At 40.4% G+C, this 19,269-nt stretch overlaps 2 protein-coding genes across 3 annotated transcripts in view; one reads left to right on the top strand and one right to left on the bottom strand.

Annotated features, from left to right (window-relative positions):
- The first annotated feature begins 1,823 nt into the window (after window positions 1-1,823).
- Window positions 1,824-5,372, top strand: selenop (selenoprotein P). Of its 2 annotated transcripts, none has more exons than XM_010732983.3 (5): window positions 1,824-1,976; window positions 2,594-2,824; window positions 3,019-3,231; window positions 3,341-3,458; window positions 3,574-5,372. In XM_010732983.3, exons 2-5 carry the CDS (start codon window positions 2,622-2,624, stop codon window positions 4,204-4,206), a joined length of 1,167 nt encoding a protein of 388 aa, XP_010731285.3. In that variant the 5' UTR covers window positions 1,824-1,976; window positions 2,594-2,621; the 3' UTR covers window positions 4,207-5,372. The 2 variants fall into 2 exon arrangements, with proteins under 2 accessions (XP_010731285.3, XP_019120024.2); XM_019264479.2 differs by having other exon boundaries at window positions 1,850-1,976; window positions 2,591-2,824.
- Window positions 5,373-8,401: 3,029 nt separating this feature from the next.
- Window positions 8,402-19,269, bottom strand: part of ghra (growth hormone receptor a) — a 28,563-nt gene continuing 17,695 nt past the window's right edge. The window contains exons 3-10 of the mRNA XM_010732984.3: window positions 18,145-18,274; window positions 17,857-18,023; window positions 16,534-16,712; window positions 15,715-15,868; window positions 15,440-15,530; window positions 15,152-15,221; window positions 13,355-13,587; window positions 8,402-13,263 (exon numbers count right to left, since the gene is read on the bottom strand). Coding sequence (XP_010731286.3) covers window positions 12,495-13,263; window positions 13,355-13,587; window positions 15,152-15,221; window positions 15,440-15,530; window positions 15,715-15,868; window positions 16,534-16,712; window positions 17,857-18,023; window positions 18,145-18,274 — 1,793 coding nt within the window. The 3' untranslated portion in view covers window positions 8,402-12,494. The remainder of the gene's footprint in view (window positions 13,264-13,354; window positions 13,588-15,151; window positions 15,222-15,439; window positions 15,531-15,714; window positions 15,869-16,533; window positions 16,713-17,856; window positions 18,024-18,144; window positions 18,275-19,269) is intronic.

Genomic DNA, 19,269 nt, shown 5'->3' with positions numbered 1-19,269 from the left:
CATTTGGGGTTTATTTGTAGTGCTCCCTCCACGTTGGTATGTACAGTATGTAATATTGCTTGCATATTTGGCGGCAAGGCACATTCTCAAATGACAAAACATATTGCACCACCAATGCACCATTCAGCTTTGCTACAGGGGGTAGCTGAAGTGTTGCTGACAGAACTCTTGAAATCAGGACAAGCAGCATAAAATTAACTTTGCTTTTACACTTCCCTTCACTGTCTTGAATATTTAAATGTGAAGACTTACAGTAGATAATATTCTAGATATATAGAGGGTTGGGCATACTATACAAACACACGCAACACTGGTGATACATTAATCAATAGGTGTGTTGTTAACAAAGAAACACAGTTTTTGACTGTTGTTGCCGTGAGCAATGAACACAGCAATGCTATGAACATGTTATTCATTTATTTAAGTGCATCTAGACAGCTGTTCACAATGTGGATTATGGTATACCATTTTACCCACGACTATGCCCGTACAAATGGGTTGGAAATGTAAGTTATTTAAAGGACCAGTGTGTAAAATTTGGTGACATCTAGTGGCATGGTTGCAGATTGCAACCCCCTCATTTCATCGAGAATCTCGAGAATCTACGGTGGCGGTAAAACATGAAAGGCCCTATTGAGAGGCACTTTTTAGTTTGTCTGCTCTGGGCTACTGTAGAAACATGACGGACTAAATGAAAGACGACTAATGACATCGGTTTATATAAAAAGGTCAGGAGCCCTGTAAGTGTTACACACTGGACCTTTAATTGACTACATGGAGCATGTGTCAATTAGTACTGGTACAGCAGCCCCTCAATAGCTTAGGTTATTTATAGGTTATTTTGTTTTCAGTTAAGTCACTAAAGCTTATATTTAAAATTCTAATTGTATTTATCTAAATGTATATTATTCTTTGTTAAACCACAATGTAGGTGACAGCTGCTGATCTATTTAAAACCGGTCTTTGACCTTAGTAATCTCAAAACAGTGCTCTCACCTCCCTGAACTGTATAGCTCATATCTGCTGACAGACAGGCACTTTCATTGACCTTTGAGGCCGTTTACTGCCTGTTTTATGTACCACAGTTTGGTGTCCTTTTAATGGAGTGTTACGTAATTTAAAAAGTCTCCATAATAATTTGGTAAAGCGCCTGAAGCTGTCAATTAGCTAAAGCAGTTAATTGTTTTTAAAGTTTATTTTTGTTTTTTTTATGAAGCTATTGTCTTTGTCCTTCTGATATTTCTGCTGTATCATCAATATTTTATCTTTCCCGAGCAACAGCTTAAACAGATATTTCCTCTTTTGCAATTTCACTTTGTCCTGCACTATACAAATATCATTTCCTCAATTATGATCCCCAGTGTTCAGTATTATGCAATACCCTATTTTCCTCTTTTTACTTTCTGTGTGTATTGCGCATATTGAATGTGTCATATCTAGTTGTGTTTGTGCCTTGCAAAAACAAGCTGGATACTAACTAGTCCCACCCTCTGTCCTTTTTCACTTCCTCTCTCTGAGCTGAAAGTAAAAAAAACAGAATTGCACAATGCTCTTGCATGTTCTTGGAGATCATACACTTTTATGATTTTACACAATGTCAAAGTGTTCCATCTGCTTTACATGGCAAATGCATGCACTGACTTTTATATCAGCTGTGATAAAAACGCCAAACATTTTCTCTTCACGCCATTCCCCTGAAAGAATTTGTCAACCTTCCAGTTGCTGCAAAACATTTTCCATGAAAAGAAAAGTTTGTATCCTGTCAATAAAGGGGATTCTTGCACTGTGACTTTTGTAAGAAAGAGAGAAAATGTAGACATCAGCAAACAGCTGGGACTGAACTTTGTCCTCCATGGAGGCAGAAAAACAGGCAGCGTATAAAAGGGGGGAGCGGGGGAGGAAGAGACTTGTTTTTGTTCAAGGACTTGCAGCAGCGCAGAACTGAGCAGAGAGAAGGAAACTGTTTTAACCAAAGGGTAAGTGACAAAAATCATTATATTTGACGGTAATATACAGAAAGAAAAGTGTTTGTGTTACAGCTGCAATAAATGAATAGATTAAAGACAGAGAAATAGAAATACAGAAGATTTGAACCCTTCTTAAATGCAAATGCGCACGATATCGTCATATCCCAACCAACCACCCACTGAACTATTTTCAACATTATGTTCTGTCTGCTGCTGTCAAACATGTTGTAATACATAGCAGAAATGTTTGAATATTTTGCTTAAAACATTAAAGCATGCTTCCTTTTACTATGCTGTTTTTTGTTTTGTTTGTTTGTTTCGTAGCTACTGTGTGTATCCATGAGTTTAAATGTGTATAGAAACAACATAAATGCAGATTTTGATACTTCTTTGTTCCTTCTACTAGTCGTCTCCTTTTTTAGATATACAGTATCTAGTCCAGCAGACACTGATTGGAGAATGTAAAAACAGTTACCTCTCCATGACCTTTTGTACAATTCTATCACTTGTATATGCTGAGTTTGACCAGTCTCTAATTTTCTCTCCTCCCTCTTTCTCCTCTGACCACTTCCCAAATTTCTCCCTCTCCCCCCACCACTATCTCCTTCCTCCCATGTTCTCAGCAGATTGGGGCAGTGAGGGGGCGCTGCAGGAATGTGGGCGTGCCTCAGCCTGCTCATCACTCTCTGCCTGCTCCATGGGGGCGGCGCAGAGAGTGATGGGGGTGGGCCTCGCTGTCAGTTGCCACCAGCCTGGAAGATAGGGGAGGTGGATCCCATGAATGGGGCAATGGGCAAGGTGACAGTGGTGGCCCTTTTCCAGGCCAGCTGATTGTTCTGTTTGGTGCAGGCTGGCAGGTGTGTGCCCATCATGTGTTATCCACCTTGACCTTTTGTTATGCATTTTTGTGTCCATTCAAGAAAAAAAAAAAACATGACATTACATTGCACCATTCAGACTAGTCCTTCTTATGCTAATATATCATTGAAAGTGTAACCTGTTAATGATTTAATAAGTTTGTCTCATGGTCTGATGTCCCTCATTTGAGCAGAATGGATGGCCTGCGCCAGAAGTTGGAGAGTCAGGGTCTGAAGGATGTGGTGTACATGGTCGTTAACCACCAGGGGGGGCAGTCACAACGCTTGCACACCATGCTGGCACAGAGACTTACCGAGACCATCACCCTCTACAAACAGGAGGAGCAACAGCCTGATGTCTGGCAAACACTTGGGGGAGAAAAAGATGACTTTTTCATTTATGACAGGTTTGTCATCTGTGGTGGATAGTTCTTTAACATTTGACGAGAGAAAGAAGAGGAAAGAGGAAATATTTTTTATTTTACTCACCATGATTTTCTATCTTTTTGCCTACAGGTGTGGACGTCTCACTCAACACATATCACTTCCATACAGCATCATTGGACAGGGCCACGTGGAGAGTGCCATCAAAGATACCTACTGCAAACGCATCTGTGGCGAGTGCACACATGAGGTATAGACCACAAATAACTGCAAGAAAACACATTTGTGTTGGTAACATGTTTATATCAAAGATGAGCTCACACACTGATATGTCTCTGTTTCCATTTCTCTTCATTTCTCTACAGAGCACTGAGATCCCTGAGGAGTGCAAAGAGAAAGCAGATGCACAGCCTGTTGCCCCACCTGTAGAGGAAGACACTGGAAATGCTCACCATCATGGACATCACCATGGCCATGGACATGGCCACCATGGGGTTAATCATGGCCATGATCACAACCATGGTCATCACCATGGAAATCATGGTGGCCATGACAGTGAGCATGGACAGGGTCAAAGTCAGCAAGGTGTTAGTCACCAGGGCCATCAGCAAGATGTATCTCAAATTCAAGATCATTTAGATTTAGGCCAGATGCAGCAAGTAGCGCAAGTGTACCAGATGCCACAGGAGGTCCATGTAGCCCCTGTGAACACCCCTTGAGTACAAGAAAAGGCAAGGTGAAAGTCAAAGTTCAGCTGACAGGGGACAACAGGCTCTGACAATGAAGCCTCTCCTAAGTCCAGCTGATGCTGACACTGACGCAGGCTGTTTGGTGAAGCAGAGAGTGAGCAGCCAGCTGGTCTCTGACACTGTGATGAGGCGCTGCCCGCCTCCTGACAGTGACACGGACCGACTGGTGATGCAGCCAATAATGTTAGGGAGACCTGACAGTGACGCTCACCTCCTGCTGACTGACAGCAGCCTCAGCCAGCCCAATGAGCCTGACCCCAAGGTGCGAGCTGATGACAACAGCCAGCCCAATGAGCCTGACCACAAGGTGTGAGCTGAGGATGAGACCAGCTGTAAGCTGGCTCTCATATCAGCCTCATATTAATATCAGTCAGAAGCACCGGGGGCCTAGTGCTCTTTTTACCAACAAGTATTACCCTGAGAGAGGGAAGGGCAATCCCTGACAGGATGGGATAGATGAACAGGTGGAGTACAACACCACACTGACAAAGACAAAATTAGGCTTACCAACTGAAGCATGTGCAGCTTGCCAATTAATAAAAAAATGGATTATGTGGATTATGAATATATGTCAGAGGTCGCCTGTCTGTCAGTGTGTTGCTCTCATCCTTTCTCAGGAGTGTACATGGTTATCATGTTCATAAATTGCCTCCTCCATTTTGCTCTCTCCATCCTTTATGAAACCAGGTGCGTAAACTATGCTCTAGTGGCGTCTGTTTGAAGTCAGGCAGGAGAGAGAGGAGTGGGTAGTTCAGGAACATGATAAACACTTAAAACATTTCAAACTTCAATTTTGAGGGATACTTTAAGGAACAGAGAAAAGTTGATGTAATCTGCAAATATTTCCAAAACAAAATTGATGAAGAATAAGAAAATGTATTATTACAGTACATCTGATTTTGTAAGGTAATTACCATAAACCTGAAAGCACTGAATAGTCCTCAAAAACATTTAAACATAAACCTTAAAAGTTTATACTGCATCATTATTGATCAAGCATATTTAACAGCAGCTACCACTTGTTGATTAAGTCCATAAGCTTAAACATATATCAGGTGTGTCTTTTACCATAAATATGCACATTTTAAATGAAGAGTTTTTGGCATTCCTGTAGATGTTTTTCTTTGCATTTCTGGATCTGCTATGTCGATTGCAAATTGCACACATTTATACAAGGCTTGCTTAAAAAAAAAAAAGAAAGAATACAAGACTCTATTGTTTAGAGCAGGTCAGACGGAAAAAGAGCGAAGAAGTGAATGACTGTTGGAATACACTCTGTACTTAATGATGGCTTCTGTGGGAAGATAACAGTCACCCTGAAAACCTGATGCTTGTACAGAGAACTGTATTATGTTATGGTTGTCAAACATGGAAACTGAGAGTTGAATAAAGATGGTTGAGTTACTTTTTTAAAATGTTGTGTGTGAGTTTTACTTGTCAAAGTTGAAATATAAAAGCTGACAGTGACTGTATATATTGAAGCATGCTGACAGTCAAATGAGCTGTGTGAGGAACTGTGGGGTCTGCTGTGGATTGTATGTCGTGAAGGGACCCGTGGCTGTATTTAGCGTGCATCTGCTTGATCAGTTGGATGCATGTGACCTCAGCAAAACAGAGGAAACATATTACCACAATACTTACATTTATGATCGTCTTTTTAGTTTGTAGCAAGCCATCAAAGTCCAGTAATATACATATCTTATATCTTTATGTTATGCTGTTGAATACATAAAATTGGTTTAATTTATTTCAAATTAGGTGCTATTAAACTGTTTTGCCCAATATTTGTCAGCAGGTGGCGATGAACATCTACACAACCCCACCACACGCTCAACAGCTAACTGTTGAGTTTACTAATGGAGCTGACTTCATATAGGTTTACCACATTCATTCTCCACCCAAATGAGCCTTTAATAAATGAGCGCCTCTTCACTTAAAGTTACTTCATTCTGATGAATCAGTCATTTTCAAGGACTGTGCAGACATCTTTCTCCATGTGTCACAAATGTGCATACATGTCATTTCAATTCCAGTGTTTTCAAGCAATGACTGATCGACTGATTTTGCATGCACATGAGTAAGTCACGTATGTCAGTCACATGTGTTTCAGTGGCAGCTTGAAATATTTGCAGGTATAGTCGATAGCACAAGAAAGTGAGCTCTTATCATTTCAGAAAATGCTTTTACTTTACCATCACCATTACCACCACCATCTGTAAACATACATGTCTCATTAATGCATTAATGCATTAATGAGACATGCATTAATGCACTAACTAAACTTCTTCCCCGGAGTTTCTGTGCTCTCTCGTCCAGCAGGTTCTCGTGAATCATGGCTGCTGCTGTGATCCTGCACGATGTCCATTACACATATTACTAGTGTCATTATTGCTACCATATATCCATTACAGTTTATAGTTAGTTTATGATTTGCTGCTGCTGTGCATCTGTGTCTCTCTATCTCTATCACAGGTTCCACTGCTACTGTAATCATTTTATCATTCATTGTAATTGTACAACATAATTGTTTGTGTTGATTTGTCCTGTACATGTGACATCTATTGCACGTCTGTCCGTCCTGGGAGAGGGATCCCTCCTCTGTGGCTCTTCCTGAGGTTTCTTCCACCTTTTTTCCCCTGTTAAAAGTGTGTTTTGTGGGCAAGTTTTTCCTCACTCGAACCGAGGGTCTAAGGGCAGAGGGTGTCACTCCCTGTACAGGTTGTAAAGCCCTCTGAGGTAAATGTTCTTTGTGACTTTGGGCTATACAAATAAAATTTGATTGATTGATTGATTTAGTGGACCTCATTCAAAATGGAAAAGAACAACCCTTCCTGTTTGGTCAGTTGTGGTTTTACATATTTTTTATTTTACCCTAAATACAACTATAGCTTGTTTGTGACAAACACATACTGTAGATGAAGATACACTTGTAGCATTTGTTTTTTTTTTGTATAGGTTATACTCATGCTAGACTGTAGAACAATAAAAACACAATAAGAGAATAGCTATTATTCAATTTAAATACACGGTTGCCCATAAAGTTGGAATAACTTTGTTTTCAGACACATTCCTCTTTTTATTCCTATTTATACACATCAGGTAAATTGTGGTTTAATTTTCACTGTTACATGTTTGGAAGAGATTGATCAGTAAACTTTTGAGAAAGATACACTTTATCTATCAAGAATGAATCGCAGTGTTACAATCATTTCATGAGAAAAGGTACAAATACTTTATTTCAATATGCACTCATTTTTCTATGCTAATATTTACATTACCGCATCAACGCACAGATAAAAACTTGTGAAATTGTCTTCAAGACTTAAAGTGCAACACCCTCCACTCAGTGTAATGTATCTGAATTGCCTGTCAGACTGTGTCTGAAAAGGTCAACAAGCAACCAGAGGTAATGAATGAGGCTGAGGTGGACTGGTTGTGTGGGCGTAATTGGGCTGAAGATCCAATACAAGGGAACAGTGACTTATGGGTAATTACCTGCAATGTCCTGAGACGGAGAGCTGTGAGTGGCTGTGTCTCTGATTCAATCAGCCCCACACAGAGCAGTGCAATACACAGCCTCTGTCTTAATTGTCCGATATGCTTTCCCTGTGATGCACAACTGTTTCTGCAACCGTTTCCTCTCCACTTATTCCACCAGGAGAGAGAGACACACACTTGTGAACTCGTTCACACACACAAAGTGCTTCTGTGTTGCTCACAAACACGTATGCACTCTCCACCCTACAACCACCACACAATTCCTATTTTCCCCTCTCTCAGACACACAAAGGTACACAAATCCATTTGCAACTGAACTCTCCCACAGTAGGCTGTACATTTTGTTCATTAACATCCTTTACTTGTCACTGAGCGCTGATCTGAGCTGACCTTTTCTGTGCAGTGTGCTACTTGTGTACTTTTAATGACACAGTTGGCAGTGAGTTTAGGTTGGAGGTCTTGTGAACAGAATTTGGCATAACAACATTACATTTAAAACTAAATTAAAATTATAATCAGTAACATGATCATGATAACCCAGAGAAATCTAATTTGTTTAATTTGCTTTTGCAAAAACAACACCAACTCTTGATAATATATTGACACTGTACAGAGTTGGAAGGAGGCTTCGGAAACACGGGACAAGTCTTTGGAAAGCAACAGATGACAAACAGAAAACAAAACATGGAGAATAGATTGAGATGCTGTATATACATTTATTGTGTAATTTGTTGAAAGCTTATTGATCACACATACAACACCAGAAAGGCTCAACTGGTAAGAGAACAATATCAAATCATAAAAGATTAACACAGTTCTTGGCCATGAGTAAAACAGCAGGACAAGGACAGTGGCTCCAGGGTCAGGAAGGTCTGAAAATATGATCAAGGCACATAAAAATGGAGAAAAGTCAATTCTGGCATGTACAATATATATATGTGTATTCATTTGTTTTATAATCCTGGATGACACATTAGTCCACTATTGTCAGATATGGTGGTACAGTAGGGTGATCTGAGGGCTCAAAATAAATAAGAGGTGAATAGAAATATAGAGTGGAGCCATTGAACTTAGTCATAAAAACCAGGGTGTATACGCTGTACTCAAGTCAAGAATTAAACTATTTCCGCAACAAGCTGAAAAATGTTTGGCTGAACGCTCTTTGATAGGGAGTTACAACCAGAACAAATTCCAGCACTCAAAATTACTTCCAGGCTTAGTGACAAAAGCCACCCTTGAACCAACGCAAAACCAAGAAACTGAAGGCCAAAATACATTACTACAAAACAATGTAGCCCCTTCAGATGCAATTCTCAATAATGAAATGCTGAAATCACATAGTGGGAGAAATGTAAGAGTGTAGAGTTACAGTATCTCACTCTGCCTATATTTTGATATGACTTCATAAAAGACTATATGTATCTCTATATGCTCTATCTGCTCTATATATCCATAAATCTTATAGCAAACATTAAATACTCCATTACAGTACATCATTCTATCAATCTGGTAGTGTAAAATATGTCCTATAAACATATATTCTGTAGAACAAAACCAAAGCTTATTGAAACTGAAGGATCCTCATTGTCTGATTATTGTGCTGAATACTATTTGAAACATCCGACATGTTCTAATATATATACATATATATATATATATATATATATACATATACAAAGTGCTTGCTCTAAAGTGTCTGTGACATTTATAAGCTTGAAATAACAGATGCAAACTTTTACACTACATTAAGGATGAGCTCACTGTGAACTGGCAAATTTGCAGACACAATGTGGTAAACACCTGTACAGTAAGCTTGAACAACAACAAAAAAAAGCACCTCCCAATTTATCTTCCTCACTGCAACCTTTACAAAACACTTTCAGTGATTTCACTTTTTTTTCCTTTTTCACAACTTTTCCTCATTATCATAAATCGCATATTCCAGTTAGCACATATTCACAATCACAACTGAAACAGAACCTTAACAGTGCTTTTCCCATCATCTGATCTTCCTTCATATACACAGAGAGCCTTCTGGTGATCTTTGGATGGGTGTAAACACTGTGAATGTAAAGGCGAGGTTACTGTATTGCAACTTGACTTTGGGGCAAAACTGTCCTATTGTTGCTACTAATCACTGAACAGAAAACTGAACCAACGCATACCTTCCCATTTATCCCAGGCAACAACATATTATAGATTATATCACCAACATATATCACCAACATTTACACAAGAGGGATTGCTGCACTCTCTTGAATGACCTCCTTCCTACCACAGTAAGGCTGAATGCAGGAGAAACACATGTACCGAGCAGCAATACATTGTGATTAGTAACATTAAAAATATATACTTGTAATCTTACAGCACTAAATATATTAAGACATTTCTACAACAGCATTGACTTGCTGGTATCAGCAACAATGACAGAACACTGAGCATTAAAAAAGAGACAAAAAGAGAAATGGCACGTATCTATCATATTCACATTTTTAGAAATTGTCATTTTATGGCTCTTCCTTCACCTCTCTTCAATATGGGATTGTCTGACAGAAAATACTTATTTTATCTGAGTAATTCACTGCTTATCTCAAGGATGATTCCCAAACAACATGCTTCAAAGACAGGATGTGTTTCCTTTGCATTGTGAAGTATGTTTTTGTTTATGGTGCGATGTGATGTTTTGGAGGCTGCCTTTCTGTTATACAATGACAACACTCCAATTCATTGTGTCATATTACAAAACCATGCATATGTTGACCTAAGCTTAGGTAGCTTATTGTGTGCGGTATGCTATGCTTTTGTGTGTGTCACAGGCATATTGTCAAAGCCTTTATGATAGAATTCATAGGACGAAAACACTAGAGGAGTATCAGACCTTTACAAAAGGTGTCTGCTATCATCTTACACACATTATTAGACTGATTATTGAATATGAAACTATTACACTGTCAATGAACCCAGAGCAAGCTTACACTACAAAATAATGTGACAAAATAATTGAAAAGTCTGGCTAAATAATGTTCTAAATTTGGTTAATCTAATAAGAAGTATGGGGCCAAAGTAACAAGGAATCCATGCCTAATTACACACAATTACTGTATATTACACTCAGTGTCTGATTCTGCCTTTCAGCACTTGCTTTGATAAACATTTTTGGCTTGGAAATTGCAGTCAGTTTTACGAGCATGATCGAAAATGTGAAAATTATGGTCTGGTGGTCTCACAAAATGTTCACTCTTGCAACTAGTCTTCAGCTCATAACTTTTATGGCTATGTCAGAAAGGTCAAATTAAACATCAATTAAGGCAAACGTTTTTGATATAGTGTGTGTGTATGCATGCATGCGCGTTACTGTGCTTGTGCACATGCAAGTTTTTAGTCGTAAATCTATGCACAGAGAGGCTTTACACCAATTCACTGATACATAGCCGTACTTGCCTGTACATTGCAATGCAAAAATGCACAAATCCTAAGCATACTTAAGCAGAGAAATGCCAAGCCAATAACACTATCATAGGCACAGATTGTTAATACAGTGGACTTGGCAGATATAGTATATAACGTGTTAGCTAATTACAGCTCTTACATACTTTCACAGTCTTTCAACTTGTTCCAGTTGCTGTCCCTGCAATAACAATGCAACATGAGAAGAATACAACTCCCGAGAGAAAAAGCTTACCCATTATGGTTTGAGTTTAAGTGAGACATGAATGAGTGCTGGTTTGTAAAGGTGAGACCTGGCTGTGATTACAAAATAAAATTAGTTATCTGGTTTCTCTGAACTGCTACACGTGTCTGTGTCTCTTCCTTTATGCAAAATAACTATATCAATATGGTCTTTAGCAAGGCACTTGGTGGTGCTCAATGTACTACATTACACTTTGTACTGAGTGGCTCCCAGTGAATCTGAATAAATCCTTCCTCTTACTACAAGAACAGCTATTAAGCTGTAAGTGACATGTCAGTAAACATATAATACACAACTCATGTTAAAGGAATATTCAAAGCATTCCAGGAATTAGTTAATGATGAAATGTTGTAATTTCCCTTTTACGTGTGTCACCTCTAGTTCCACTTCAGGTAGTGATTTCCTTCATTTCCCAGAATGCCTTTCAATATCCCCCCCAGAAAGTGAGGAGATATTGGGTTGATGGTATTTTTTTAATGTCTCTGGGTATACATATATATTATGTTGTTTTTTTTCCACTGTTGAAAATATTTATTTTATTACATTCTGCTGTGGCTGCAGAGACATCATATAATCTACGTTTGGCCACTTGTTCATGAAAATATGAACAGCATGCCATTAAACAAAACAAAGCCAGGAATGTAAGGTAAAACTGCATAGTTGTGTTTTCAATTGTACCTTAGGGTGGGGGTTTTTCCTTTAGCTAATGCCTTTTTGTATAAAAATATATCTTTAGTGACGTGCTACCAAGATGCTATGATGAGATTAGAAATCTAAGAATATAAAACAAGCCACAATTGTGCGGCGAAACACCTCTGCCAGCAAGAGGCATCAACGACAGCAATGACGTCTGCTCGGTGCGGTGTGAAGTACATGACTAGAATGTGCTTGTCTTTTCCCATTCAATCATACACTGACATCTCTCTGTAAGATTAAGACTCGTCATTAATGTCATTGCTCTAAACACAATTAGCCAGACATGTAATGTGATCCAAGGCAGTTTAGCAGTGAGCTAAAGCCTTTTGACAATCACAGTCTCAGCCTGTCATCTGTGTGTGTCTTACGCATGGATGTCAACAAATGGAGCAAAACTGTGCATTTGCTTTGTGACGTTTACATTTGGCTGCCTTTGCATCAAACTAATTGATGGGGCAAAAAAAAAAAAGAGTACTGTAGCTTTTCACATCTCCCTTTCAGCACCCTCTGAAAACAAACACCTGTACACGCTCATCCGTACTGTGTGCTATTTGGTTTCCAGCAGGAATCAGGTAGAAACAGGCTTTTGTGATAGCAAGGGAATTTCCTGGTCAATCAACCTTACACCTAAAGGCCCAATGGCATTTTCATTTCATGGTGAGAGGTTCCCCAGCATGTCTGGGGTGATGTACCCTATGGGCATTGCAGGTAGGGCCTTCAGGGGGTGCTGTGGCAGGCAGGGTGGGGGGGACTGGCGGGGAGGTGGGTTGAGGAGCAGACTGTGTTGACTGTCCACCTCCTGCACCACTGTGTAGTCTGCAACGGGGGCAAAGAACTGGGACTGGGGAGAGTCAGGAAGAATGTAAGGTGACTGATTTTCCTCTGCTGTGGCTGCAGGTTTGGCCTCCACTGGCTGAGGAAGTATGCTTTGATACCCCTCGCCAGGTATGGGGGAGCTAGGGGGAGTGCTGATTTGCTGGGCGTTGCTCTCCGTGGTATAGCCGCTTCGTTCAGGATCCACCACCAGCAGCTGAAACTGCAGCTCCTTCTGCTTCTTTTCCTCAGTGTCCTTGCTGCCTTCAGGCTCTTTTCCCTTCTTTTGTGTTTCCACCTCTGTGGCTGAGGTGTTCTCCTGGATTCGGAGTTGCTGGCCAGGAGACAGCACCACGCCTCCAGAGGGCATTACATTGCTGACCTGGGCATAGAAGTCTGTGTTGACCCAAGTCTGAGGGCCTCCAGTTTGGGTTTGGATGAGGAGCCTCTCGCTTCTCTCCAGGGCTGGGGCTCTTTCTGCAACATCAAAGGAGGCTTCTTCATCCTCAGGTTGGCCTGGCAGCAGGGTGCCCATCAGCATTAGCGTGTCTTGATCAGGCAGATCTGGGTCATAACAGCTTGCCCGACCTGAGTCATCATCAGGGAAGCTGGAGGAGAGGCAAATGGAGATGAACTTCAATTTGAGCCATCTGGCAGCACAAAAAAAAACACAGCCTTTCATGAGAATCTGTGCAGTACCTGATGGCATTGGAGCACCCTTTGTTCATGTGGTGGCTCACAGGTTGGGGCAGAGCCAGGAGCCTTTGAGTATCTGAACTCTGGTTATCCTCCTTCTCGCCAGCATCTGCATCAGCATCCACCTCGATGAATTCCACCCATGGCTCATCTTGGTAGAAATCTGGTGCATACGTTGGTAGGCCACCCATACCGCCACCGCTCAGGATAAAATTCAGCTCGTCCAGCTTCCCTTTCTGCATGTGCACAAATATGTATGTTGTAAGTGTGTGTGGCGATCAGAATGCAGAATGTCAGGTAATCATAAAAGACCTTTATTTTTCTATTCTCCACACACCATTGTGACTATCACACATTTTCAGCTACAAACCCCAACCTTTGTTTCACCTTTGTCTGAACATGAAACAACAACATTATTATTCTATTTATTTCTATCAGGAGTTTTTTTTTCCTGATGTCCAGGTTTGATGTTGTTTTGTAAAGAGCATACAGGCTGCCTGTTAAATGCATCTCACAGAATCTAACAATAATACACCCACAACACAACCAGGACCCTTGTCACATCTTATTATCTCTGAACGGTCCACCTGACGTTGTTTACTTACATAAAACAAGAGTGCATGTTTACTTTCAGATTATTTATAGACATTTTCGCTTTTATTTGATAGTTGACACAAATGACAAACAGGCTGTGATTGTGAAAGGGACAGCGGCTGAAGTGATGATTTCTCTGAGCCACATGGACGCCCAGAAGTGTCTGTTTTGAATCAAAATTACAATGGAAACCTAATAATAAAAAACTGTGGTTACACAACACTTTAGACTGGATAAACAATTCTCAACATTGTGGGCTGACTGAGGTCTTTGTGTTTGTACAATATAATAATATATTCATGTATTAGAGTCTGACATGTATTAGGAATTTAAGAGGTTTTAAATTGCAATATATAAGATAATCTTGTTAGATTTCACATGCATGTGCTGTTAATAACTGTTACGACCAGATATCGGGGTATGAAAAGAAGTAACATAAAAGGTTAATAAACAAAAAGTATTTTATTAAATGAAAGTTCAGATCGTCTTTAAACAAAAGGAGGTGAGGCAAAGGGGAACAAAGGGCGAGCGAGTGCTGTTAAACGAACAACCAAATATAACAAAAAGAGAACTCTAAACAGGGCCTATATTATCTAAGTAGCACACAAAAACGAGAAAGAAAAACCTCACTAACTAAGCTACTATCTAATAACAAAAAACACGTCAAAAACAGCACTCATAAACTAATGGGTCTAACAGAAATCTACTCACGTGTTATCAGTATATATATCTAAACTAATCCCTGCCTAGTCCCAACAGTTCGATACTCTAACTTCCACAGTTTTCAAAACAAACGAGTATCATCAGATACGAACAAACGAGGCGAGCTCACAAACACCACACAAACAAGTGAAACTGCCATGATGCTCGGACGGCTATGGTTTAAATGCTTGTGATGCTGCGTTGCTGGGCCCTCTCATTGGCGGCGCTGAATGATGCCGCACCAATCCTGGCCCTGCACACCCACAGATGTGTTGTCCCCGCCTCCTCCAGTTGGGGCCAACCAGGGACCGGCAATCGCAAATCTGCATTTACCTAGGGGAAAACACTACACACCCACATATGCGTGGGACGAAACGGCGACAGCCGTAACAATAACACATCACTAACTAGGTAAGCCTAGGTATGCCAATGTATAGGCTCTAGTATGCATGTTTAGATATGAGAAATCACAGATGAGGCAGAACAACACAGACATAAATGTACCTTTAACAGTTCTGGATCGATGCCTTTAATTTTTGGCGCAGGAACCGGTGGAAACAGAATCATCATTAATCTGCAATGGCAAGGCAAACATGATGAAGATAATCTGTTCACAGTTGCCAGTGTTTGTGTGCATGTGTATGTGGGGAAATAAGGCCATGTTGGCCAGCTGTGCAACACAATCTGCTGTGGATTTTGGAAACATCTCCATTAGCTCTAACTGCCAGCGTTACCTCAGTAGAGGTTGAATTTGTTTTTGGCATGCATCCAAAAATAAAAGTCTGTTTTTACCTGTGCTGCTGAGAGATGACAACAAGCATGATGACTATGAGGAAGCCCACAACCCCGAAAACAAGAACCAGCATGAGCGTTAAGGCGGACTCTGAAAAACAACATGAAACAGAAGCTATTATTGGCATCATCATCATTTAATTACAACAACTCTATTCGCAGTTGTTCAAGGTGGTGCACCCTGCCTGTCTGACCTGAACAAAGCAATTGGAGAGACACATATTTATTTACTGCATTTAAACAAATGGCTGATTTCTCCACCATGATTACCTTACCTTTGTTGGGAACCTTAGTCACTTGAATGAAGATGGACTCGCTGAAATCTCCAAAATCTTTAAAGGCCGGCATCCTGCAGTGGATGTGCACTTCATATTCTTTTCCTGTGTGTAGACCATAGATTGTTTGCTGGGTTTGTTGCTGCATCTCCAACTGAAATACAGAACAAAACACGGAGATATAATTAAAAACAAAAAACAAAAAACAAAAAAGGTTTTGCTAGGTCTTAACCAATCAGAAAATTATAAATTTTTTGTTTATCCTGACAGAAACAAGAAAAAAAAACTGACAGGATCTCAGGAAGTTTATGTTTATTTTTTGTACTTGTAACGATGACCTTTCCAAAAGGTGCAATTGTTGAGTCATTTCAGATATATTAGACGGAGAACATACTGTTATAATGGAGGCCTCTAAAACAGTTTCCAAGGCTGCATTTGTCAGACTAGCTGGCCAGCCGGTAATGAATATGAGCCTGTTCAAGGTCCCATGGCCTCTGACCTACAGATCCCTCCCTTCACTTCCTTCAGAGAGGCTGTGTTTTCCCAGAGGCCTTGCTCTGGCTTCCACAGCGTTGCCAACAAAGCTACATTGCATTTTAGTTACAAGAGTCCTGGGGGGAAGGGGAAGGAAACACGACACTGTGCCTCTATGACCTACCTACAATTTACTTCAGAGGGTGCATGAGTGTTTGCATTTTGTATTTGCAAAGAGGCATCTTGTGTAGTTTTAAAGTGTGTTTACATGTATCAGAACATGTAACTGTGTGTGCACATACAACCAAAGAAGAAAGACATTTAAGTGCAAGAGAGAAGACTTACTGCTTCCCAGTTTGTGGCATTTCTCTCTCTGTACTGGATCTGGTACTCGAGGCGCATCCAGCCTCCCCTGACATCTGCAGAGGGCGGTGACTCCCAATTGACCATGACATCATAACTTAGCCCAGAGGGACTTATATTCAGTAAGGTCCAGTTTAGAGACACTGGTGGGTCAGGACGCACTGCCAGAAAAAGGACAAAAGTCCAGTTTGAACACACTTTGAATGAGATGGCTTTGAATATACTTGATCACGTGTAGATGAATGAATAAATAATCAAATAAACTACTATATATGTCCTAGTCAAGTCAATTAACTTCAAAGATCTACAGTCTATAGCAGAGGTCACGCATATGTAGTCTCTTCTCTAAAAACTTGCTAAAGACTCAACGTTCATTACACTCGACAGTACTAAAGTGTCCAATGAAAAGACAGAGATGTTAATGCCTATGCTAATCTTAGCCTGACCAGTTGTCAGGTTAAAGATGTAAATATTGTCCTGAGGATGATAAAATTGAAAGGGTGTATCCTTAAATATCATGGCAATTTGCCCAATATTTTGTTTAAATAGTTCACAGGAAGGAGGAGAAAAACTCTTGCAGTGTAAACAATGGAAAGGGTTTATGCTTTGAGGACTGTGAATTTTCAGTTAATTTCATAGAAACTTTACTACTAGAAATTTTTTATTTCTTGGATGGACATTTGGACCTGATGGAGGCACTGGGTCAGGGAGGTCACCTAAAACATTAATATTGCTCATCTGGGAGGAACAGGTAGCTGTTATAGCCATCGTATTTTGCTCTGGACACATGTGCCTCCATAAATGGACAGACCAACTAAATGCCTCGTTAAGCTACACCCTACTGTATGTTCACTGGTAAAAAGGTAAGAACAAGATATGGCATCGCAGTGTGATAATATAGTATATCAGTTTCTACAGTCCTGGCTAGATAAAAGCCACCAGACATCAAAACATTTACTCTGTAAACACTGTGTGTCTGATACACTATCATGCTGTGATATTGACAAGCATGTGACATTTGGTGGTTTGGCTGATATGCAGCATTTCTTGGAAACCTTTATGCAACTGATCTATCATACTAGCAACACTCATTTCCCGCTGTCTCACAGTATATGGTTCTCTCTGTGGATAATTTTACATAGCAATCTGTGAAAATCCTCTATAATCAGTCTCACTACTCCTTGATGTGGAAGAAACAAGTCCTAGAACATGTTTCACAATGTCAAATTGCAACGCAGAACTCCCCTAATTCATCTGACACATTGAAAAAATCTGAATATATATGCACAAATGTTTGTTACTAACCGATATTCTCCACAGTGAAACATTTGTCATTGGGATAGGTGACGTTGTTTTGGCTGCGGAGCTGCATGCAGTAGGTGATCCAGATGGATGTGTGGTTGGCGTCGAAATAGCACTCCCTATTTGAATGGATATACTCTGGACACTCTTTCCAGTCGCTGGTGGGCGAGCTGTAGGAAGGACACAATGAAGGAAGAAGAGTAAGCAAAGGATGAAATAGCTGTCACCTGGAAGTTAGACTCACACACATGCAAAATTAAACTTAAAGTTAAAGTAAGCCATCATACTCACTCCTTCTTTAGGTAGAAGACTCTGACTGCTCCAGGGGCGGACAGGTTGTGGAAATCGCCTGGATTCCACCAACATTGAAATGTCACCTGGTCCCTTGATATGCAATCTGTGAAATGAGGTCCAAGGGGAGCTGAAAAAAACAAAAACAAAACAAAGAAAGGTAATGATCAGAGTGCAGAGCAAACAGAAGATTGTTTATCAGTCATCAACGCCTCCAGTTTACCACCTAAACTTGAAGGCCTGAAAAACTGTCTGATTGCAATTTATGAGCATCACATAGTTTCAGTGACGGAGGTCACCATCTACCTGTATCTGCCACCTGCCAGGAGAAACACACAGCATGGATGAAAGACATGTAATATGCAGCATGGGTGACACTTTGGCTAATTTTCAGTCTGCAGTTGATGTTAATCTAAAATCAGCTGCGACCCTGTGATGCACGTGTGAAACATTGCGTTATTTGCATCATATTACAGTCACCCTGCCTTTATCGTCTTTAGATCTATCCACACACATTTCATATCATTTCCCCTCTGCCCACCCCGGGGCCCTGACTCAGCCCTATCCACATCTCGCACAGCACGCTGTCAATCCTCATCACTAATCCCCCGCCACCCCCTCTCCCCATATCGGAGGCCAGTTTTTCATCCAGCTGAGAGTCCCAGGGTTTGGTGCAACCATAAATAAGCAACTGGAGGTATCATTGATTTCTGCTCTAGCCGCTCTCCTCCATCGCTGACTGCAACATAAATCACGAACAGACCCAGGACATAAACACGCTTCACAACATCAGGCAATTGCAGCAGGGCTCTGTCACAGGATAGTTTTTTTGAGTTTATAAACATTAAAACAAGAATTATCTCTACGCAGACTCACTCCATCCTGCTAAATCTTACTTTTAAAAAAGGGAGGCAACATATACAACATGTCTACAACATTTGGACACAGACACACACGTATAACACACATGCATCCTTAGATAATATAACATAAACACAATATAACATAAACACATCTCTACAACAAACCACAACAAAGCACCCCAACAAAGCAAGCCCAATCCCAAGGAGACCAGACTGAGAATACACACAGAATGTACAGCATTACTTTGATTACTTTTCATTT

The sequence above is a fragment of the Larimichthys crocea genome, chromosome III (assembly GCF_000972845.2).
Source record: "Larimichthys crocea isolate SSNF chromosome III, L_crocea_2.0, whole genome shotgun sequence".
Classification (NCBI taxonomy): domain Eukaryota; kingdom Metazoa; phylum Chordata; class Actinopteri; family Sciaenidae; genus Larimichthys; species Larimichthys crocea.
Note: the sequence above shows the minus strand (reverse complement) of the source record. Positions and strands in the feature narration are given on the sequence as shown.